Here is a 25,488-nt window from a genome sequence, read left to right as displayed (position 1 = left end):
TACTACTTAAAAACTTAACTGTGTATTCACCGATTCTGACACATCATCCTAGGTCACCCTGTTAACCTCACAACACTACTTTTATCCTAATTTTCAAGGGCAGTACAGGTTTCTTAATTACAAAGCAGTAATGGAAGGCTGTTAAGTAATCTCATGTTTTCAGAGCTCTACTTTAAATACCACCAAGTCACGCACAACATTATGCAAAGTTTGCATCACAAGCGCTCTTTCCCACAGAGGTGCTTTTAATTAACTTGTTCACAAGAGCCTACCCTTCTGTTATCAGGTTAATCAGGTAATGGCTTTAACAGTTAACTCAGGGGATAATTGGCAACAAGAGCAATGTCTGCACAATTCCAGAGAAGGTTTACTGTTTGGAAGGCTGGGGAAAGTCCTTTACCAGGAAGCTAGCTCCTTAATAAGTGTCAACACAGTCATTTTCATTTAAGGGCATGTTTTGCCCACTGACATGTGACCCCATTAATCTAAATAGAACCTGTCAAAGCATTCCAGTGAACACATTCAGTTATTTATTAGGGGAAAAAAAAGCCCTAAAGCCTTGTTTTTTCATTAAATGCAACTGAACACCACCACAGTCAAAGACAACACAAAAAAACCCCAAATGGAAATACAGAGTAATAAAATTGCTCCATTAGTAGAAAGCTTACTTACATTTGACCGCTATTTGAAGGTCTACCTTGTAACCAATCCTTTGGAATAAAAGAAAGGAAAAACAAAGAAGGTTTCAGTTTTGTAAGGAAAGAAGAGCATATTTAATTGGGGCTGGTGTAGAAATGTATTTTAAGACCTTCCAGTACAGCCTATTTATTGGAAATACTTCATCAGACTGTACTGAACTGCAGTAGAATGCAAAGACTCTAATAAAAGTTAGAAATGGTAACTACAATTAAAAGGATAAGGCTGTATATTCACAGAATCACAGAATGGCTGCAGTTGGAAGGGACCTTTGGAGGTCACCTAGTCCAACATCCTTGCTCAAGCACAAGCAGGGTCACCTACAGCACATTACTCAGGACTGCTTCCAGATGACTCTTGAATATCTCCACGGAAGGAGACTCCACAGCCTCTCAGGGCAACCTATTCCAATGCTCAGTCACCCTCACAGTGAAGTTCTTCCTTGTGGTCAGGTGGAACTCCATGTTTTAGTTAATGCCCATTGCATCTGACCTATTGCCTGGTACCACTGAGAAAAATCTGGCACCCTTCTCTTGACACCCTCCTTTCATATACTTATATACTCATCAGATTCCTCCTGAGCCTCTTCTTCTCTAGGCTAAACAGGCCCAGCTCCCTCAGCCTTTCCTCATCAGAGACATGCTCCAGACTGATCATCATTCTACCAGCCCTCTGATGGACCCTTTCCAATAGTTCCTTGTCTTTCTTGTACTGGGGAGCCCAGAACAGGACACAGTACTCCAGTGAGGCCTCACGAGGGCTGCACAGAGGAGAACTACCTCCCTCAACCTGTTGGGAATGCTCTTACTAATGCACCCAAGGACACCACTGGCCTTCTTAGCCAGAAGGCCACACTGCTGGCTCATGGTTAACTTATCCACCAGGACACTCAGGTCCCTCTCCACAGAGCTGTTTTCCAGCAGGTCAGCCCCCAACCTGTACTGGTGCATGCGGTTATTCCTCCCCAGGTGCAGGACCCTGCACTTGCCTTTGCTGAATTCCATGAGGTTCATCTCTGCCCATCTCTCCAGCCTTTTCAGGTCTTGCTGAATGACAGCACAGCCTTCTGGTTTATCAGTCACTCCTCCCAGCGTTGTACCATCAGCGAACTTGCTGAGAAGGCACTCTATGCCTCCATCCAAGTCATTGATGAATAAGTTTAACAGTCCTGGACCTTCTATTGACCCCTGAGGGGCACTGCTAGTTACAGGTCTCCAACTACACATTGTGCTACTGAGAACCCTCTGAGCTCCACCATTCTTGCAGTTCTCAATCCACCTCACCATCCACCTATACAGCCCATACTTCCTGAGCTCGCCTAGGAGGATGTCACGGGAGACAGTGTCAAAAAGCCCTACTGAAGTCCAGGTAGACAGCATCCACTGCTCTCCCCTCATCCATCCATCCAGTTGTCCCACTGCAGAAGGCAATCATATTGTTTAAGCATGATTTCCCTTTGGTGAATCTATGCTGACTACTCCTGATCACCTTCACTAGTCTTTTATGGATTATATAAATAATTCTCTTCTCAAACAATAAGTGGGAGTTTTTTCCCATAAACAGGAGGAAACATAGGTTTTCATAGTGAGAATATACACAAAATGTTGTCAAGAACACACACTTCTTCTCTCAGCCAAAACAGGCCTCCTTCTGTTGCCTCTGAACAAATGAATCCACAAATCAGTATTACTCTTTACAAAACCTGTTTCTTCTATTTGCTCAGTTTCTAGTTCTGCTTAACAACAACAAAAAAGTTGATACAAACCGTCAGTAGGGCTGCTTTGGAGTCTACCTGCTGAGTGTCTTCAGTCGATGCCCTTCTACTCTTGCTGTATACTATGAATGAAAGAGATTTTTAACTGGACAAAGAATAGCATCTGTCATTGTTAGTTACCTATTTCCTAACAAAGTGAGCAACTACACAGCTTAATGTGGTTCATTAAAAAAAGCCTGATCCACAAGTATTTGATCTTTGCAAGTTTCCAGCACAGCCCTGATTACATCACTTAGCTTTTTATGACTCTAGCTATCTGTGCCAAATACAAGGTAACAGAATTAAGCTGGCATGACTAGAAGAACCACAAGGAGACACAGGAGCAGATTAAAGTAGCACCAACCATGAAAATATCTTAAGACACTTTAACTTCTTGTGTTTCCTTTGCATGTTCTTGGAATACACATTATCAACACAATTTATAGATAAAATTAGGTCACCTGAAGAGACAACACACTTACATTGTTCTGCATGGGCTGCCAGAGGATCAGTAGACCCACCACAAGAACTAGATTGTCTTAGACCACCATCAGTTTGAAGGCCCTAAAAAGATCAAACAAGTATCATTATTCATCATTAAAATCTGCCCAGTTCTCTTTTCTAGGACCATCAGGTTTCTTTTCATTATTATTTATTTTAACCTTCTGGATGTACCTCAAATACCTTGCACAAAAAGGTGTAAGCTGAGTGCATGATTCAGTTAAAATGCTCTTCACAGCACACCATCAGCTCTGACATTTTCAGGTGCATGTTGGCTACTGAGCCATACTGAAAGAGTTCTTTTAAAGAGAACATTACACATGAATACAACTACAGAAATGCACATTACCAGCACAAACTTCAGCTATTCTGTCACATGCCTTTGTTAGCTACCAGTTCTTATTTAAGCATGTAGTTCTGGGAGAAAGAAACTAAAGTTCAGTTTGAACCCACTGAAAATAGAAACAAATCTAGAGAAGTCTTGCCACTTAAAAATTTACAGTTTATGAATGGAATTTCCTCATGGATATATTCCTTAATAATAATCACATACTTCATGAGTATCTACGGAGGTGGTCTGCTTTTGACAACAAAATATTTCTTTTGTAAAAAAGGAGAAAGGCAGTTTCATCACAAACAGAACTACACATCAAGTGACATAGGGCTGGAACATTCTTCACAACCAGCTTATTAATTCCAACAATTACCTAAATAAAATGTAAAAACCTCAAGATTTTGAACAATAAAAGGTAGAACTTGGAATGTTCTATGAACTATGCCCTGCTTTTGATTCCAAGATTTATAACAATTAGGAAATCGTTACCACCCTTTTTCACCCTTATACACACACACACACCTGAACACATACACACATGCCTGTGTGTATGTGAATGTGTGTCAAAACCATGGGTAACTGTGTGTGTTTATGTATACATACACACATACATATACATATAGGTGTGTATATATATACACATACATACATACGTATGAAGGTAAGAGAAAGACTATTTCTTTCCATCCCTGAACACTCTACTGCAATGCAACACAGAGAATGCACCTGTTGGAAGTATCTTCTGAAGACCCATTTTTAGGTCTATATGCATGTCAGCATTCAGTATACATCTTCATCATCTTACAACCAATGACTGTAGCGCCTACAGGAAAGGTTAGAATCAAACCGGTCCCACCGGTAAAGATGGGATAACTCTGTTACTAAGCATCTAAGAACAGCAATACTGTCTGGAAATGCTACTGGATTTTTCATCCCAATAGTGTCAAATACCAGAATGATTTAGACCTACATCAAGGAGACATCCAGCTGTATTTGTACAAAGGTTCAACTGTACAACTTTTTTTCCCTGTTTTCACTGTAAAGAATACATTCAGTACCTGGTGAAAATAATGTCTCAATAAATGGAAACCTTCACTACTTACTTGAAGTCTGGTTGTCTCTATGCCCTCCAGTATTGCTTTTTTGAAGTCTTCCTGTTGCTCCTGTTAAAGAAAGAACAAAGCAAACTGTAAACATTATTACCAGAAAACCTATGCCAAAAATACACACACACTAAAAGCTTTAAGGTCACACATTATACTTATCAGACAATCCAGATCAACAGAACACTGACATTGCAAATGGTCATCATGCAATTCTCAAGTCAGATTCTCCCTCAGCTGAGGGGTAACTGCAAATGGTAACTCATATTTACTAATTTAACAGCTACAGTGAGAAAACTTGCCTTTTTACACATTTTATAGCATTCAGAAGACAAGTCAGTTATGATTAGTCACTCTCTGTTTAGCTATTTTTATTCTTTCAGAACATGGAAATTATACATACATTTGAGTTTATGACAAGTTTATTAGAAAGGCCTTTTCTTCTTGGAAGCATAATGAACAACTTTTGTCACTTTAAAAAATCAGATACATTATCATCTTGCTCTATAAAATATAAATAACTGAAATCTTCCTAAATGCTGATCTTGAAATTTATGAGTGCCACATGTTTCATTAAACACTAATTACAGGATAATTTTATCTCAATTCACAGTTGTAGTCATCTCAGCTTTCACAACCTGAGTTTTGTTTAATATTTCATTAGTATCACATTATGAAACAGTCAATACTTGATGTGTAGTTAAGGTCGCATGAGTTTTCACTAGATTTTTTTTAAATCACAAACCAGACACACAATCCTTCCAGGGCGCATTTTGCAAGTTCTTTGATTTTATTTGCAATTAGAGTTTCTCAAAATGCATTGCGAAGTTGTGGTTAAAGGAGAATTATCCCCATTAACACATCTAACAGAACGTCTTCCATGCTTACCTCAATATCAGCACTTCTTTCTTTCATTTTGCTTGCCACCTCTTTAAACCGCTGTAACTCCATGCTGTCTCTGTGACCTTTGACACAGTGAATTCAAAAAGAGTATTCAAAATCAAAGGCAACCTCCAATGTTCTGACCATGCCAATAGTTTCATCACCATAGCACAGGGTTACAAACAGTCTAGCGTTCTGTGTCCCTGTTTGCACCAGAGAAGACTTTCTAAACACACTAAAGTAAAAATCACTGTAATAAAATATTAACAAGAATATTGATTTTCCTGCGTTAAGGTGTGGATTACCACAATTCAAAAAGTAAAACTAACATTTTAAAGTTTTACTCAAGGGGATGTTCCTCACATGGAAGGAACAGGGCAGTCTGAATTACAGGATTTTTCTGTATGCATGACAAATGAAGGGAAAATGTAGGCAATTTTCTTGAGGTAGCTTTTACAATATACCCTTCATCCTCCCAGTTGCAGGAAATACTTTTCAGAATTTTACCAAGCATGTGGCTTTCTAATGAAAAAAAAAATATCTACTTGGCTTCACAATGGAAAGCTGCACTGTACCACAAGCTTTATAAAACATAGACAGTGAGAATGAAGAGTATGTTCTAAATGCTAGAGAGGTCAGAGGACCACACACTGAAAGGTTGGCTTCAGCAAAATAAGTATAGTTAGTATTCAAAGTTATTAGTGGTGAAGTATATTTAAGGGTTAGGTAAGAGTCAGACAAACACTGTCCCTTATTTCTGTTTAGTCTCGCTTTCTGAATTAAAAAGTTTTCTTTTTTTAAACCATAAGGATATGATCAACAAATAAGCTCGTGAGTGTACAAATGTGTAGATACTCTTCCTACACATACACAAATATAAAATGATAGTGCATGTAGGTAACTACTTAGAATTCCAAGTTTCACAGAGTAGAACAAACTTGTCTAAAGATTTAAATTTTTATGTCCTCAACAAACCTTTCTGGGCAAGACAAACCTCTGCAGGCAACCTGACAACTCCAGATTGTGATCTTCTGCCATACACTAGGCGTACTTAAAGCATTATCTACTTCACAGAAATCAGTTAGTAAACCCACACCTGTGTTTTGCAATGAATCTGCCACTGTTTTACTGTTCAAATATGCAAGTAACTCTGACCAGAAATGTGCATGTTTTTGCTGTTAAGCAAAACTTGAGCAGAGGCATAATGCTGTATTTAATAAGAGGCCTTTGGAAGCTTCCAGAACAACTGCCAAAAGATACATTAGCTTAGGCAACAGTGGAAGATCCCAGTTACAACAGTGTTTAGAAAAACAGTATAGGAGGATCCCTCAGCTTGACACAGATAACCACAAAGATACTTGTTCAGGATTCCATCAGCCTAAAAAGTGTTCTGTAATTACGTCAAGAAATAGACAATATTTTTGATTTATGCAATGAGAAGGTAGGAGCTTTATGAGTCACAAAAAGTTTGTCTACAGTGCCCGTACCAAGTTGTAGAGCTGCTAATTGCACAGAACTGCTACACTCAACTGGCTAATGTTTTTCAGAAAAATATTGTCTATATGACAGAATTATAAAGAAATTATAATTAAAGTTAAAACAAATACATTCAAGCAACACAGGGAAATTAGAGATGTTAAAAGCAAAAAGAAGCAGAGCAAAATGGTAGAATAAAGTCACCTGCAACCAGAATACACCCAAAATACCATACAATTCTTGATAAGTCAAACCTTGTGGCTTAGATTTGGTCCACAGTTTATGAAGCAGTCCCATAAGGATGTTAGAACATAAATCTTGGTTTTGTAGTTCCATTGCATGGACATGCTGACTTTTGGAAAGTTCATCTTTAATATTCAATTTTCCATGTGAGCCGCTACAGTTGACTGCTGATGTCAAGTCGCCAGTTGACAAAGAGAACTTCCTTTGGGGGTTGCTCTTCGATAAGTTGACAGTGGACTGGTGATCACATTTGTCAACTCTGCAGCTGTAGTTACCATTAGTGTCACTCTCATCATGAATGAAACCACAATTAACGTATCCTCCATTTTCAACACAAGGTTGGGTGAAAGCAAGGCAAGCAGAGCCAGAAGCAAGAGGATAAGAGCAGCTAATAATGACTGCAGGACATTCAGAATCTACTTTGTTATACTTACCCACGAATGCACCAAATTCTACATTATTATCTCCTTCTGTAGCCTTAGAGAAAACAGTCTCTTCACGCTTTGCTGAAGAATCCAGCTGACTTTTGCAACTGGGCCGAGATGGAGTACTAACAAAAAACTTAGCTGTTGGGGATGTTACATGTGGCATGCTGTTGGATGAATTGCCTAATTTTTTACTTTTACTAGTGGATTTTGAGATCTCTGAAGTCTGTATTCGCTGGCGAAGCTCTGTAGGGGAAACAGCATTTGAAAATAAGGCACTGCCTGAGGAACCTGCCTCTTGGAAGTTTTTCTCTTCTCTTCGGGGAACTGGAGCTAACTCCTGACCAATTGTCTTATGCTGAGGATCTCTTTCATCACGTAAAGGAATATTACAGAGTAAAGCATTATTACTTTCAAGGCCTCCTTGTGGAAAAGAACCAAAGACATTTCCAATGCTGTGCTTTTTCCACACCGAAGATCTTAGAGAGCCATCCTCAATGAGGTTTTGTGCCAAATGTTTTGAAATGCTCAATTCCCGGGTGATTTCATTATGAACCTTGCTAGCTTCTGAAGCTTTCTGTGCAGTAAGTGTTTTCAGAGTATCCACAGTTAGAGCAGAGAGATCCTGTAGGTGGCCAATCTGTGAATCTAAAGACTGCAATGACCGTTTTATGTAGTTGACACGATCACCGACTTCCTTTATCTGAATGCACATTTGTTCCACCCTAAGAAAGATCAAATTATGAAATAGCTATGAAAGGTATTTTTCTCAATACGCAAAAGAAACATCTTTGTAACACTTTCTGCCCATTTAATGAGGAAAAAACTGCTGAAATTTCAAGATAGCATTCACTACAATATGTACATTCGTACATATTTGAATCACAAATTAAACAACAAAAAATATCAACAGAGGGCCTACAGCACTTTTTCAAATTTATTCAGTTTATTAAAGAATCATGAGAAACTAAATAATATGATTGCTTCAGCTTACTGAGTGCTGCTCAGGAAGCATCAATCCCATATTAGTTTCTGCACAGCAACAGAAAGACATCATCTAAAGTTTGCCTAAATACACCAGTTCTTGAGCTGCATTTTGCTCCCCTTAAAGCACATGTGAAAAGCCTGAAGAAATTCTAAGCTCCTATATTCAACAATTTTATTTGTAAATATTCTACCTTTCAAATGTGACTCGAATCCTCTCCTCACTGCCAGAATGAAACTGATCATCTTTCTCATTGAAATACATCTCAACACAAAGCTCTTCAAAATCATGAAGTTTCTTTTGATCTTCTTCTGTCAGGAAGAGCTCTAGAAAGAGATTTAACAGTTAAGAAGATGCATATATATAGACGTTTTTATCCCCTTTTTAGATTTTCAAAGAGTTTAATAAGAACAGAATTTTTCAGGAGGAAAAAAAAAAAATCTTTGCCCATTAACACTAACAGGAAATCTAATCTGGTTTTGTTTGGTTTTCTCTGAAATTACTTTGGAGATTTCTAGGGGCTGTGAATTATACTACTCAGAAACACTGAAACTTTGAATAGAAATAGTCTTAACCAGTATTAAAACCATGGAAAATTAAGTCCTTCTTTGACTTTCTTGAGAATACACATAATAAAGAACATAGCACTTTTCTGACAGTTTGCTTTAATCATATAAAAAAAAATACTGCCTTTTTTGGATAATAACTGTTCATACTTGGTCCATCTGAAGTCTTGTCTGTCTTTCTTCTTTTACATACACAACAGAACAGGGAAGCCATGTGGCTAAGAATAATAAGTGGCGGAGGCAGAACAGGTTTCTCATGGTAGGCCATAATGAAATGATAGCGTTGATACTTCCACACAATGTTTGAAATTGCCTTGACTTGTAAATACACGTTGCTGAAAGGGAACAGAAGAACAGAAGAAATATTAACACATCAAGGTGGCTTTTGGGGTGGTGGGAGGGGAGGTGGGTGTTGGTGTTTGGTTTTGGGGTTTTTTCTTTAAACAGTCCTGAATTCTGAAGCTAGTTGAGTAAGAGACAAAAGCAAATACTTGGGTTTTTTACTACAGATTATTTTAGTGGAAAACACATTCAAGAAAATACTAGGGTCCAAAGCAAGGACAGGGTTAAAAAAGTCTCATCCAGTAACATCTCAGTACCTTTCCTCAGAAATAACTGAGATAAAATTTCAAGCTTGTCAAACAAACATTTCTAGCAAAACCTAGGTTTTGCATCAGACCACATAAATTCTGCAGCCTGTCGCTCCTCAATGTTAATGCTCATAGTGAGCTTAGTTAAATTTCAGTGAGCTGTTTATTCCTATAAATCAAACACAGAACTGTAAGACAATTTTCTATTCAACTCAACCAACTAAAGAAAATTAAATGAATTTAGGAACAACAGTAAAAATACAGATCAAGAAATGATTCTGTTTCATTTTTGAGAAATTACAAAATACTTTCAAATTCGCTTAAACTTCTGATTCCCCAAGCCTCATAGATACGACATGTACCCTTCACATTACACATTTTCTCACAGACTTGCAGTGATGAGGAGATGAGGACCAGCCTTAGAACCTGAAAATACTTCCAGCAAATGGGATTGCTTTGAATTGGCATCAGTTCCTTTTATCTTGTCATCTTATTGCAGTGACATGGTAACTTATCAAAGCAAAAATTAACAATTATCCATATACTTACTTGAAAAATGCGATAAGGAGATTAACCATAATTATGTACTGTACAAAGAGGTAGACAGCTTGAAGAAATGGAGTCAACCATGTTCCTGGGCCACAAAGATGAGCAACTTTTTCATCAGAATTATTTGCGCACACTGTGTTGGAAAAAAGATACAGAGAAGAATACATACAACTTTTAGAACTCCCAGCAAGTCTAGATAGGGAAAAAATAAAAAAGGTCACTTGTAAAGACTGCTATGATACACTGGTTCTGCAATTTAAAATGTCTCCATGCATTTAGGAATATGGTAGAAAAATACAGGAGACAACATTTCTGGTTAATACTACAGTATAATCATATTACTGAATTTTAAAAAAGAGTAATATACCACCACAGCCAAAAGTTTGGCATGACAGAAATCTTTCTAGGAATAGCCTTGTAAGAAATTGCAATTAAGTGTTTGCTCTTTAACAGTGTTCATGCTAAGCCATTCAAGCTTTATTAAGGATAATGAAAAGGTCAAATCAAGAAGTTACACAGCTACAACCCACAAAGAGACAATCCAAAGAATGGAATCAAGGTCAACAATACTGGGTATTTCATTTCATAAAATCAAAATTTCATAGACCTTGAGAAGACCTTATCAAAGTAAGTTTTCTCCTTACTTGCTTCAAAATTGCAGTGTCTTACCATCAATTTCATAGGCATACACTTCACCAAAAATCATCCAGTATGGATGAAACACAATATCTCTAGCAAGAGTCCAAGATGGTGACTCATCAGGATACAGTATTGCCTTCCTGGGAACACCAAAACTAAGTAGTACAAGTGCCATAATTACCACAATGTAAAACATGTTGGCCACCTATTAACACACAAAAAAAAAAGTCAGTTAACCCACAAGGTCATAATTATGATTTCACAACATTAAACACTTTTACAGTGACTGTGGAAGCTTGACAGAATTCTATGTATACAAGGAAAAGAGTCTGAGACACTTATACTTCAGTCAGAAAATTGTTAAATAATAAAATCTGTAAAAAAAAAAAAAAATCTGCCTTTTTCCTGTCTTTTCTTAGAGCATACTTATATCCTTGGCCAAAGGCAACTGAGACTATTACATTTGTAACTCAAATATCTATTGTGGATGAGTGGAAGCTTATCAAGAGAAACATTCCTTCCTAAGTGCACTCAATAGCTGCACAAAATAGATAGCTTTCCAAGGGCTGAAACACAGAACCTATGCCTCTTGCAAGAAATCAAAGTGAGAAATGAGCAACTTGATGCCCTCATTTTTAAGGAATTACAGGATTCAACTTTGTAGAAACCATTTTATAGAGCAAGAAAAACAAAATCTCTTCCACCTTCCCCTATGAAGTTTTCAAGCATTAACATCTTTTAAAGATTTAAAATAGCTCACTGACAGTAAAACTTTTATTTTTATACAGTGAATGAATATCATTTGTGTGAGAGAAGACCAGAACAGAGCCACAATCTATTCCCATTTTTTTCCAGTACAAAATGCAAGGTGCTTAAGGACACAAAAGAAGTTAACTCTTGCAGCAGAGAACGTAAAGGCAAGAAAACCAAGACTATAAATGCATCTCAGACCCAAAAGAGAAGCAATACTAGATGAATCAAGAAAAAAAAGGCATCATCACATTCATTCAGGTCTCTGACATCTAAGAACAATACAGACTAGAGAAGGAAGATTTGACAGTTTTTTTACACATATGTGACAGAGGAAGCTCCCTAATAAAGGAAGCCTTCTATCAATGGTTGTTTTGAAACACATCAAGTTACATTCCAACTACCTAATTCTGCACACTGAGTTGCTGACACAGCAAACCAGGATAAGCAACCTCTTTCTCAATAGAACTTTGAAAAAAGTTGTAAATAGACACAGCAAGAAAAACATATTTCAATTTGGGAAAAAAACAGAACCAGTAACAAAAGTAGTACTTACCATTTTCCCAATCATCATAACATAAGGGCCAGCCTGTTGATTTACAGCTAGAAAATCCAGTAATCTCACATACCAAAAAATTATATTCAGACAGTATGTTATTCTTCCGGCAACAAAGACATAATTTTCTCTGTAAGTGTTTTCACCAAAATTCCCCTTTGCTCCAAATCTTAATGCAAACCCGATGAAGAAAGTGACAATGGCAACTGTGTCACTGATATTGAAGTAATCACTGAACCACACTTTAATCTTCTGATTAATCTTCCCAGCCTCTGACATAAATATCTGCAATAAAAGTAAAAGCCATGGTCACACTCACTACACAGGGACCCGCACTGAAATATCATTTTTATACGTGCAAAAATGAAATAGCTATTTACATGTATAGCTGTTTTAAACTGAGAAATCCAAACCAGTGTTTTAACTGTGTCAGCTTCATGACGAAGGCAAGAAGGATGTATGTTTCTTCCTGCTGAACAATTTAAAAAGGAATTTTGGTTTTAGGGAGCATTTTTTGGTTGGTTGGGTTTTCTGCATTTGTTTCTACTTTTGAGACAGTTGCTGTTACAAAAATGAGCCCTTCTTTCCACCCCTTTAGTTGGGTCTGAGGAACCCAAAATTTCTGTCACTTGAAAATTCGTATAAAACTTCTCTAAAGTTTCTTAGGTTCTCTTGTTTCCAAACACAATTTAAAGCATACTGTTTTAATTGACAAAGAAAACTAAAATCCCACATTGCTACAGACATACCTCACGAATTTTCTCAATTGCTGATGTGAAAATGTAAGCAATAACAATCCACTCTTGAACGGATGGCAATTCTTCCATTTTTACAAGAACCACAAATGTGTAGAGCATGAGGAATCCTAAGTATGCCAACTAAAAAAAGCAATGAAAATTATACATGTTATTACTCAAGAGCTCTTTATAGATGTTCATGGACTCTTTTGATGTGGTATACAACAAAAGCTTCAAGTAGGATTATAGTACTATATTTACCCTTTTAAGCAGACAAGTAATTATTTATAAGGGGATAAAACCATTTTCTTCTTAGAAGAGGAAAAATAGCTGTAATAAGCTATTTAGTGTTAGCAAAGCTTTGTTCTTATTACAGCTAGTTTTCCTTTGGTACAGATTTTAGAGTTTCTATTACAGTAATTTAAACAAAGCTGTGCACAAACACTTTAGTCTAATAAATGACTATAGAACTCCTGCTAGCAACTGATGAAATAATTACCCAGGATAGATGAAAAATGTTCACGCTAATTACTCTTAACAACAAAAAAGTATTTCTCAAAGCCAACATGATGAACTAGGAAAAAAAAACCTGAACCACGGAGCACTGCATGTGCATATGCATTTCTTCAAAACCAAGTACTTCTCATTTCCAGCCTAGCAAGGTAAGAGGTTTTTGGTTTTTTTTCTAAAAATAGGGTTTAAACTTTGATTCCATTCACAGAGGCACATGCTGGGAAAAGAACCCAAAAATCTGCTTTAGATTTCCAGACAAAATACACATTACACAAAAGAAAACTCACCGTATTAAACCAAAACTTCACAATCGGTGCATGATAAAATGCGTAAAATTTCTGTGTAATTGGAAGTTTTTTAGGTTTTGCTGGAGTCTCCATATCATGCTTTTCTAAAGCATTGTCCAAGATCCTTATTTCTTTAAATACCTCCTGAAATGAAAGGACGGTTAATGTCACATACAGAAATACATGCTTTTGGACATTAACTCTTGCTTTGATTTTAAAATATAATTAAGCTATTAATATCGGTTTTAATATCTCCCCCTGCCTCACATTACCATAGGTATTTCATCTGCTGCATTCTGGAAGTTGTTTTCACTATCATCCATTGCCATTTGATGTGCATCTTGAGACTGAGGAATATGTGACATTTCAGCCTTGGTCTTGTATTCCAACAGCAATATAGCAGGAGGGAGTAAAATACTCAGTATCACCTAGAAAAGATGAAAACTAAGTGCAAATAGTTCACAACTATATTAAAGTATCAGAATGAAATAAGACAGAGAATATCCTCTGAAAATAAATTATCCAAATTTCACTTAGAAAAAAATAGTAGACAATTATTAGTTGTTACTACTTATATACACACTTAAAGAGGCTATGTATGATACATATACAATATTCCTTAACTTGAAGATATAGCAAAGGGAAGAATCAACAAATTCTAAAATTAAAAGCCACTAGAAAAAATGTATTCCAAGCCTGAAGATCCAGAGATATTCTGCTTGCACTCTGTTCATTAATCTACTCCCATAATCCATGAAACTTTGTACCGTCAAGGTGTATTTAAAAAGCATATAGCAGGTTATGGTTTTGTTGGTGTTGGATGATTGGGGGGGGGGGGGAATCTTTCGTGTTTTTTTTTATTTTGTTATTAATTTATGGTAGAAAAATGAGCTAAGGTATGGATGAGGAGAGTAAGTGAAAGCTATTTGTTGTGATTAGCCAGTTGCAAAGCAAGCAAGAAAATGGTTAATCAGTTATCAAACAAGATTTTAGTAGGTCACAAGTTAAACAATGCTTGTAGATATTTTGTAGGAAAGTTTTATTTCATTATTTTCCTGGCAACAATTAGGTTTTGGTACACCATCTCTAAGAAATAACCAGCTCCCATATTTCAGTTGATCGGTATCACAAAGGGCACCATTGGAAAGCCTATCCCTGATTTGCCTACCCTTATTTAATTCTGTGCCCTGCTTTTGTTCAATATCTTCCTCCAAAATAGGATATACACAAAGCTTTTCTACATCAGGCCTTATGTGCTGCCTGTAAAAAAAAGCCAAAATGCATGAAACTATATTCTTACAAAGGGCATTCTATTTTTTTTTTTACCACTATGCTTTTATTAGTGGATTAGTATTCACATGATCTCTTTAAGCCTGTGATTAAAGGCTACTTGCCTGGGTTTTGCCTTCTACATTTCTGTACCTTATTTGAAAAGATAATAGAGTGTCAAAAGAAGAGTTTTCAATAAACACTTCCAGTTTTGATTATGTTATAGAAGACTGTTTTACAGGATTTATTAATGTAAGTTATAGTTTTGACAGCTTTACACTAATAGCAGTTAAACACATGCTTTCTTTCCATTTAAGCATGAACTCCGTTTATCCTTTTCACACCAATAAACTACGACAATGCTTACTTTGTACCATGAATTCTTCCTCATGTTCAATCTTCCCATCCACATATCTGATAACAACATCTGTGTACAAGTATGTGCTACAAACGGACGAAGCCTTGATGACACTGCTAGCTTCAGACAGGTCGAGTTGCTCCAATTTTTAAGCTCATAGGTTAGTAATTTCATTGCCATAGTTTCATCTTGTCGGAAGGACTGTTCTAACAGTTCAACTGCCAGTTGACCAAACTCGCTAGAATGAAAAAACAATCAACAAAACGAAATATAGTATCTATAGAAATGACCTTGAGCTTAGCTTGAATTTTCTGGTACAATCAAATTCCCAGTAGCATAACTTGAAAGGACTATTACCTTTCCCTTCTACACAGATTCACTGAAAAGTGATTTTGATCTACAACGTGTAAATCTGTGACTGCTATTAAAAGCATATGCAGACTACAAAACAGCTGTTAAAACATGCAAGGAAATTACATGGAAGTAAGTAAATGACACACTCAGTATCATTTTAATTTAACTATAAATCCTGACTTGTAACAGCTCTTGAGGGAGAGCAATATCTAATATAAAAATTCTACAGGGTGAAAAAGAATTATCTTCAAGTGTGCCAATACAATTTTGGGGTTTATTCTTATATAGCCCAGTACTTTTATTGTAAATTTCAAGGCAAGATCTTTAACAATATAAATGTAATTTACTTAGAATACTGTTTCAGTTCTTCTGAAGTGTCATCAACAAGGTCACTTTGTTTTGCTTCATATGCCATTGAACGGTACACTTTGCAAGCAACTAAGGCTTTTGCCATGGATTCCTCCCCATGCTGCCAGAAGAAAAGGGCCATCTTCTGCCTCTTCATTAACACTGCCCAAAGTAAAAGCTCATTGAGTGGATAAGCAAAACGTCTTGTTTCAGGATCATCTATGTCTACGATTTCATCTTTGGTTCTTTTCTTTTTTCCCTCTTCTGCACCAGTGTCAATCTTTAAAATAAAATCAGAAAGTCAGATTTTAAATTTCTGAACTTGGTCATTACATAACTTGAAATAAAATGCTTAGTGATCCAATACCAAATTACATATAATTATAGAAAGAAAAAAGAACCTCCGAAGACTTCAAAAGCAGCTGGAACTTCTCTTCAAAAATTTCATTTGAGTCCAACTCACTTTAGTAACTGGGAGTCTGAATTACTTTGATTTATAGAGCAAAAGCAAAGCAGTTAACTACATACAAATGAGGAAACTCATGGAGACTGCTTACAGTAACATACAGTCAAATCTTGCTCTATCTACAAGCCATGTGTGTCCCCCCCCATTGTTAGAACAATGCCAAAGATAAGCTTTTTCCTCCCTATCAAAGCTTATCCAGAAGACTCTACAGAACAATAAACACACTACAGAATCCCATAAGCATGCTAGACAGTTCATAAACAAGTACAAAAGCAAGGCTGAAATTCCAGCTTGTTAAGTCAGTAGAACTGCTGCTACTCATACTTCAGGTGCACCTTGATTTAAACCAGGTTCTCCACTTCTAACTACTTAAAGTAGACCCCACCATGTTCCCTTCACACATCCACACCTTTGGTTTGTATGGCTGTGCTGTTTTGATGAAGTGATTATGGCGCATTTTTTCTTTCTTGTCTGCCCTGTTACCAAAAGGCTCATGGCTTTTACACATCTGAGGAGTAGTATTTGAAGGATTTCGCCCAGATCGCTGCAAGAAGAATAAGGGGTCAGGGTTTGGTTTGGTTTCTTTACTCTTAACTATTAAGCATTACAGAATAATATGTAGATACTTAGTTGAGCAATTAAACAGTTACTGTGCAACTGAAACGGTGAGGAACTTACATAACAACAACCACCAAAATTTCTACTGGATATTTAACAAGTTCTTTGTTATGTTTTGTTTTTTTTAAGAAGTCACATAGTAAACAGTTCCATTTGTTGTTTTACAAGAAGCCAAGATATCTGCAACCCAAGCCTGGTGAATCCTCATGTTTAGTGCCCATTCTTCCCCTATGAGTAGGGACAGTGGAAACAACAAAGAAGGAATTTAGATGTGTTAGAATAAGAAGCAGAAGAACAAAATTTTTTGTTTATCCTCAACAACAAAACAGCTACCAGCTACCCTCATAGGCCTTACTATTACCAGTCCATTGACAAGAGCAAAACAATATGGATTCAATTTTTCTCCAAAATAAATAGTTTTTTTTTAATTGAGAATACATGAATCAGCATGTTGTGTTATCCAACTGCCACATACCCGATTATTCCCGCTGAGACTATTGTATATCGCTCTAAAACGTTTTCTTGTATACGTGCATCTATAGGTTCCTCCCATCAGATATTCAATAACCAGCCCCACATCAATCAGGTTGATTTTATATCCTGGGGGAAGATTTCCCTGGGAAGACAAAAGGCAATTTAGTTTTCCTAATTCTAATCTTAAACTGCTTAGAGTGTTTCTACATGTTATATCATGGCTCTAAATAAAAACCAAACCCTTCATGACTTAAAAAAATAATCTATATGGCTCCTTATTTATGAGTTTCAAAAAAGACAAGGTGATAGCTTCTCTTTTGCATGATCTCCCCTAGTAAAGTAGATGTTCATCTGTGGAGGGGGTCACAACAGGGAGGGATGGGGGACTGGGGGATAGGACACAACAGAAAACTTTTTTTAACAGCCAAAACTACTCCTAGCTGGGAGTACCAGCTTTCAATCCCCTCAAGAAGGAAAACAGTCATAAGTTAGATGAAAAAAAAACAACGCTCATCGGGTTTAACACCTTTCTGGCATTAGAGCACTAAGAATGCAACAGCAAATGTTGTAAAGAACAGAATGCCTGCAGAGGTATCTTATTACTTACAATAAAACCTAACTGATAAAACCAAGATTAAATTAACAGTGAAACATGAGAAATTATTAAAAAAAAAAAACTAAAAAAAAAAACAACAAAACAAAACAGAAAACCCCACAACTTCGGTAGTTTGACAGATTTTAACTTTTTGTACAAATTTTTTTTACTAATTTTTACATTACAGCATTACCTGTTTGACATCCCGAACAAGATGAAAGAGCGTTGGGTTAGTCGGCCCTTGTTTCTTTATGATAAAAGAAAAAGAAAGTGGGGAGAAATTTGGAATGAGAAATTAGAGTGCAATTACAACATGAGAAGATTACAGCAGAAACCAAATATTTTTGCATGTTGGCTCAAAAAAAAAAAAGAGCAAAAACCCAACCCAAAAAACTCCCAGTTTTCAAACAGTAGCCATCAAATAAATGCAAATATTTCATACAACTGTATTAGCTACAGACTATTTCCTTTTCTGTTGCATTTTACTTCCGTTTTAATTTGAGACATAATTAATACACCCATAGTTTGTCCACAAAAGGGAAAAAAAACACCAGAATGCAAACAGCAACATTATGGGGTTTTAATATTATTAAAAGATGTAATATTAGAGAGACAAGTTTTAACAAACACTTTAATTTACAGGAACACACAGCGACTGATATTCACATTTACAGTGTTCCAGGATTCACAGCAAAAACTCCCTTGATTTTTAGATTTTTAGTGTGAATATTCCCTCTTTTTACCAAAGCGGATTGTTCTTCCTTCTCTGATTTCCTGTGAGTTCATGAACTGTTACACTTTTTGAGATACGGTTACTCTAGCTCCCACACAGAACTCAATCAAAAGCACATCAAGTGTGCAAAAGCAACACTATAAAAGGTTAATTAAAAATAAAAAGCAAAAGATGATCACATGGACTCCTTTACAGACCTTTGTTAGTTAAAAAATACTTTCTTTTCTCCCTTTTTTTTTTCCTTCAAAAGCAGATAATGAGAATGTTAATGTAAGCCTGTGTCCCATTTGTGTACTACTCACATTAAGCATCTAACAGGACAAAACAAACAACCTTCCATCAAAATTTGCTAATGTTATACAAAACAACCTTAAAATTCTTAAATCAAGACCTACAGCAACAAAATTTTTCCATGTAATATTTATAACTCTGCAAGTTCACAACATAAACTATTTTTACAACTATTATGATCATATGATTACATCATTCTGCTATAGACAGAATTCATCTTATGAAGCCATAACAATACTATCTATAGACCTCATGTTTTGTGCGCAGGTTTCACCCATCTGACTTTCTCTTGTTCTCTTCCCCACTGTGATTTACATATTTCATATGCTCCATACAAGGCTGCAATCTTGCTTTAGTATCCATCCCCAACATCAAAGACAGATGAACATCCTGCTGACAAACTCCACTTGTGGTACCATTTCTGGAGAGCCAGAAAGCAGCTGTGGCATTACAAAGCAGCCAGACAACACACACTTCTCATCTCTAACTTCATATGAAGGAGCCTTCCCTACTAACACTCCATGGCTTTCAGACTGGTGCACACCAAGCAACTAAAAAGCTCTTCTAAAAGTAGCCTTAAAAAGCAATTATTCACTTACTGTGTTATAAAGCTCTTCCAGCCTGGGAATTGTAAGAAATTTGTGCATGCTTACTCCATTTTCAATCAGAAGTTTCACAAATGCAACTCTATCCATCACAAGGGCATCTAACATAGCCTGTTCCAGAGAGCCAACCTATAACAAATAAGTAACAAGGTAGAGCCTGGAGAGAACCAGCGAAACAGGGCATCACAAAAGTAAGTGTACTTAGATTACACTAATGAGATCAACCTCATTAATTTACAGGGATGGGGAAACCTTGTACATCAAGAACTATAAAGATGCCATCCTCAGTTCAGAAAAACCCTGAACTTAAATTACAGAATGAGAGAGTCTTCTGAAGATTTAATCAGCAAGTTTTATATTCTTCCCATTGGCATCTCCTACTGATACAGCAAACAGGACTAAGCAGACATTTGGTTTAACACAGTTAAGATGTTCTCATAGATTGATACTGGATAAAACACAAATGCATAAAATACGTAAAGCCCAATTTGCTTCAGAGACAAATGCTCAGAACCATCATTGCTATCAACAGACCTTATAGTATGTACTTTTGACTCCACACTCATATAAGACTGTTTTATTTTTACAGTAGCATGGGAAAAAGGCAAAATGCACAATGTAGTTTCCAAACTAATATGCAGGCTACAAGAAACAGACATTTTTTCCTCCCCTTCAAAAGACATTGCAGTGCTGCCAACAGTGCGTTTTGCTAGATGTTCTTAAGAACTTCCTATGACCATGCAACTGTAAGGAAGAAAAGAGCATCTGACCAACATGCATTCAGCTTCCACCTTTTGCAATGTCTTTGCTCCCCTAGTTATTCAGAACACTTAGCACATTTCAAAAATTTTGGACCATTTTCAATACACAATAACAAAAGAGCTGCAGGACTGTGCAGCATGCAAGAATTACTGTCCTCAAAATAAACGTGTCAGTATTCCGCAGCCTCTCTCTACAAAAGTAAAAGGATTCATTCTTTACAGTAAACTGAGTTCCTCTCTTTTAGAAAATATCATTGTGCTTAAACCTGACCATTACATACCAGCCATTGCTGCCCATAAACAAAAACATGATTTTTGGCTATGTCAACTCTATCCCACGCAAGCGTAAGAACAAGCTGGTCAAATGCAGATGCATTCGTGCCTTAAGAAGCAAAAACAAGGAGAGAAAAGAAAATAATTAAAGTGCAAGATAACAAACATTCTTTTTCCCGAAAAAGGCCAAATCAAGCAATCCACCACAAACCTATACAGTATATTTTACTATTTATGACATAGTATGGTATTATGCAACGTGAAAACATAGTAGATAATTATTTTCTTAAAAACCAAACATTTCTACAGAATATAGTATTTTATAAATACTCCATTATATAAACACTAAACAATAGCTCTTAAAATTAGAAGTCTCACCTTTTAACAATGCTGTAAGTATTGCAACATCAATGTCCTGATGTTCATCTGACCCAATATGAAAAACTGTGATCTGTCCAAAAGAGTAAAATGGGGAAAACATATTTTTAAAGTTATTTTCAAGCAAAGGTGACTGGCTCTAGTCTTTTATGTCAGGAGCTAAAATACATTAATAAGTCACCTTATCTTCAATGCAATTTAAGCCTATGCCTGATTTAAACTTAGCTTTAGAGTGCACTCATTTTTTTTCCTGACTGCACGCCACACGAGACAATCCTTTATGAGAAAAAGCGTTAACAGAAACCCTTGACATTCTTCAACCAATTTGAACTTCTTTTTCCACTAAATTACAATTTTCTATTGTCTATAAACACCACACAGTACTCTTCTCACCTCCAGTTCATTCTAGATTATGAGATTAACCTGACAGCAAACATGTTCAGCCAAATATGACAATTTTAAACCTCAAAACAGCACAACATGATGTCCAAATGAAACACCAGTACCTGAACTCAGGCTACATATAGAGCCCATAAAGTGCTTTTGCTTTAAAAGATATATTTAAAAAAAAAAGGGGGGGGGGGGGGGGGGGAAAAAAAAAAAGAGGGAAAAAATTTCCCAGCCTTTTCAAAAATCAAAGCAAGAAAAAAAAAAAAAAAAGGGACAACCCAAATACAAAATACATACACATTATAAACAAACTGTTGTATGAAAACAAACAGGCTTGGAAACAACAAACTCAGATTACCAGAAATAATGGCAAGAATTAAGTCTCTCAGCCATGAGATAAAGTATACATGAAAATTGTATTTGTCCATCTTTTACACCTAAAAGATCCACTATGTTCAGGAAGGATTTTTTTAATGACTCTTGATCATACACAACACTGAAACACAATTTAGTATTACACCCACCTTGCATAAAAAAAAAATTATGGCAAGATCTACTTACAAGTTCTTTTTTTTTCATGCATTCCAGGAGTGTCTGAAACAAGTGAACTGCTTCACTCTGACCAAAGTTAAATGTCTTTTTGATGGTTGAAATGATTTCAGGCTCAGCACCCTCAGGAACATTCCTGAGATTGCAACAAACAAACAGGAAAACACATTGTTATATATGAACAGTAAGAACACCACCACATGTAACTAGTTGCAACATGTCCATTCAAAGTCCTTGGTATCTATAAGCTTATTACCGTGGCAAAAAACTTGAGTAACCTTTAGACACAAATACAAGTTGCTCAATCTACAACTTTCTACTACTACCTCAGAGAAGTAACTCAGCTTCTTTGCCTTTCCTTCCAATATCCTGTTCTGAGATAGTCTCAACTAAAAGATATTGACACAAAATATTAAGTACTCACTCCTCTGATGAATATGACCTGCTTCTGATCTTACTATGGACAAAGCTGTTTGGTTTACTGCTACATTAGATCCCTGCCTCCTGGCTCCAAGGCAACCCCTGCAATGAGGACCCAATATGTTTAAGGATTTATGCAAATCTCAGTTCAACTAAGTATAAATCACTAAGTATTGTGGAGCCTAATCAAACCCCTTTTATTATTTGAAACTACGCTTAAAACAGTGTTTTCTACACTAAACAGAATCATGCAAAAAAATCCAGCTTTAAGTCTACTCAAAGAAACAATATAGAAACTCTTTCTGATCCTGTGCTGGTTTTGGGTGGGGTGGAGTTAATTCCCTTCATAGTAGCTGGTGTGGGGCTGTGTTCTGGATCTGTGCTGGAAACAGTGTTGATAACACAGGGATGTTCTCTACTGCTGAGCAGTGCTTACACAGAGAACATCTTTTCTGCTCCTCACATCACCCTGCTAGCAAGTAGGCTGGAGGTGCACAAGAAATTAGGAGAGGACGCAGCCAGGACAGCTGACCCCAACTGATCAAAGGGATATTCTATAATATCTGATGTTGTGCTTAGCATGTAAAGCCAGAGGAAGGAGAAGGAAGGGGCAGGACGTTCAGAATGATGGTGTTTGGAGCCCTGCTTTCCTGGAGATGGCTGAACACCTGCCTGATGAGGGGAAGTGGTGAATGAATTCCTTGTTTTGCTTTGCTTGCATGTGTGGTTTTACCAATTAAACTGTCTCTATCTGAACCCACGAGTTGTCTCACTTTTCCCTTCCGATTCTCTTCCCCATTCCACTGGTGGGGAAGTAAGCAAACAGCTGGTGTTAAACCAGGACAGATCCCTTTTCAGGAAAGTTACTACTATGCAACAGCCACCTGCGTGAAAATATTTCCATTCAATGTAGTCAAGCGGTACCTTCAAGCAGGTTGGTAACATACCACTTTATGTTAGTTATTCTCACATCTCTGGAAGGTCCAGCCAGCTCTGACTTGTGTTGAGTAACACTGTTGCGTGCACTTAAGAGTCACATGTATCATTTAAGTTACTGTGGCTTAGTTAAAATCTGAAGCAGGACATTTAAACTGACAGTTGGGTCCTCTAGTTACAATGGTGTAACAAAACCACTGCACATAACTGAAGATACACAACAGATGTTTCCCCTAATTTAGGATACAGGTGTGTAGACTTTTCCTACCCTTTTTGTAGGTATGGCTCAAGCAAGCATATGCTACAGAATCTGGCACAACTGCCACAAAGTATGTGGGAGGAACCTAGAACTGTAAGTCTTGGTCTTTAGCCGGAGCTATTATTGCAGCCAACCTAGAAAGCTGCATCACAGGCAAGGTTACACTCTCTGCTTTTAGCCTTTGTCCTTCCACAGAAAAAGCACTTGTATGAATTCATTCAGGAATGGTCTCAAAACCCATCTGCATATGACTGATAGTTCATATTTAGATAGAACTTACCCTCCCTCCTCGGTCTGCTTGTGAACATATGCCAATATATCTGCAGCTCTACCAGTTCCTTCACATACTACCACTGGCACTGGAGGACTTTCTTGAAGGAAGTCTAAAACCGTGAGTATGACATTGGGGCCACCTTCAAATACAAGTGCCACCACAGGCACACCTTGGCCAATTCCTATAAAGTTGCAAATAAACAATAAAAAACAGACAATGTTACAAGTATATTGGGAATGCTAAGATTGATTTTACATATTTAATAAATCAAGTATCCCCTTTTATTGAATAAAAATTATAATGCTGCCTGCCAGACATTTTAACTGGTGCTAACGCAGAGTTTCAAGCACTGCTTATACTTTGGGCTGAGAGGAAAGCACTGCAAAGCAGCTGATAAATACAATGGAATACAGTCTACAAAACAAACAGAAGAGGTTATTCATAGATAATCATATTCCTGAAGTAGTGCAGAAAAGTGAACATTTTTCTTTAGGGAACTCCCCTTATACCTTCCTCCCAAACAGTTTCCAAAGATGACAACATGTACACAATTTGCACAGTCACATGGAAACCCTCTACTGACAGGGAATATTGCAAAAGCATTCCCAGAAGAGAAAAAACATAATTGCTCCATAATTGGGAACACATAAAGTCACAGTTTCTTTGCACAAACACAGATGTTTTACAAACTCAATTGCCCTACTGTGAAACTGCAAGTCATCAGTGTCAAAACCACAAATCAATCAGACCAGTCAATCCTGACAACATACTAACAACTCAAGTGATGTATATTTACTTTATAAAGCAAAAATTGACATCTTCATTCAAAAGAACCCTCCTCACTGGTCCCAGAGAAATCTTAAACGTACCAGCAATATCCAGGGTCCAAAGCAGCAGTTGAAATTTGCAAACAATCATTCAGACTTGAAAAAAAAAAAGACTGATTTTTCTATTTTCTCATTCAGGTGTTTGGTGGAAGTATCTTCTTCATTAAACATAGTAAAACTCAGCCCTCAGGCATCAGAATTACTTACTTGCATGGATCCGTTGCAAATTAATAGTTTTTTCCAGTTCTCTCCGCAATTTAACTTCTGCTCCATACTTTCCAACTGTTCCATCATCCACCAGAATGAAATGGGAATGGAGGTTATTTAAGACATTCAGTTTACTTAATGGGTTTAACAAAGTTTGATATGGAGCAACCACCTAGAGTATAAGCATACAACAAAGTTCTTTATTTGTAAAGATTCAGGTTTGTTTCTGTGAAACTTCACCTTTTTGGTGGCTTAACAAGAAACATGTAAGCATGCCTTGGATCAGGACACACCAAGAGCTGCAGGTCTTAACTTTGTGCAGGAGAGCAGGTAACAATCACAAAAGGATTCTGTTCTGAAGAATAACAGGAAATATCCTTTGAAAAGATGTCTTTAGAGAAAACCTATGTCTGTTTTTCCCTAAAGTAGCATTGAAGACTCTGCATCAATTTTTTTAAACTTATCATCCTATGCAAATATGAATTCTTTGTAATACATTAGCATTTTTGTTACTTGAT

General features: G+C 36.7%; 1 protein-coding gene across 1 annotated transcript in view; it reads right to left on the bottom strand.

The window, feature by feature from the left end:
- Positions 1-25,488, bottom strand: part of TRPM7 (transient receptor potential cation channel subfamily M member 7) — a 61,307-nt gene that overhangs the window by 6,033 nt on the left and 29,786 nt on the right. The window contains exons 7-31 of the mRNA XM_062629082.1: positions 24,971-25,142; positions 23,943-24,117; positions 22,060-22,183; positions 21,109-21,181; positions 20,739-20,839; positions 19,691-19,825; positions 18,261-18,314; positions 17,474-17,614; positions 16,790-16,924; positions 15,914-16,194; positions 15,222-15,450; positions 13,858-14,013; positions 13,586-13,729; positions 12,798-12,926; positions 12,049-12,333; positions 10,773-10,947; positions 10,104-10,236; positions 9,115-9,299; positions 8,592-8,724; positions 7,423-8,138; positions 5,276-5,352; positions 4,388-4,447; positions 2,932-3,013; positions 2,462-2,532; positions 673-710 (exon numbers count right to left, since the gene is read on the bottom strand). Of these exons, the coding sequence (XP_062485066.1) occupies positions 673-710; positions 2,462-2,532; positions 2,932-3,013; positions 4,388-4,447; positions 5,276-5,352; positions 7,423-8,138; positions 8,592-8,724; positions 9,115-9,299; positions 10,104-10,236; positions 10,773-10,947; positions 12,049-12,333; positions 12,798-12,926; positions 13,586-13,729; positions 13,858-14,013; positions 15,222-15,450; positions 15,914-16,194; positions 16,790-16,924; positions 17,474-17,614; positions 18,261-18,314; positions 19,691-19,825; positions 20,739-20,839; positions 21,109-21,181; positions 22,060-22,183; positions 23,943-24,117; positions 24,971-25,142 (4,004 nt within the window). The remainder of the gene's footprint in view (positions 1-672; positions 711-2,461; positions 2,533-2,931; positions 3,014-4,387; positions 4,448-5,275; positions 5,353-7,422; positions 8,139-8,591; positions 8,725-9,114; positions 9,300-10,103; positions 10,237-10,772; positions 10,948-12,048; positions 12,334-12,797; positions 12,927-13,585; positions 13,730-13,857; positions 14,014-15,221; positions 15,451-15,913; positions 16,195-16,789; positions 16,925-17,473; positions 17,615-18,260; positions 18,315-19,690; positions 19,826-20,738; positions 20,840-21,108; positions 21,182-22,059; positions 22,184-23,942; positions 24,118-24,970; positions 25,143-25,488) is intronic.

Source organism: Pezoporus occidentalis, unplaced genomic scaffold (genome assembly GCF_034315485.1).
Source record: "Pezoporus occidentalis ecotype Australia unplaced genomic scaffold, CSIRO_AGI_Poc_V1 ctg11, whole genome shotgun sequence".
NCBI classification, from domain to species: Eukaryota; Metazoa; Chordata; class Aves; order Psittaciformes; family Psittacidae; genus Pezoporus; species Pezoporus occidentalis.
Note: the sequence above shows the minus strand (reverse complement) of the source record. Positions and strands in the feature narration are given on the sequence as shown.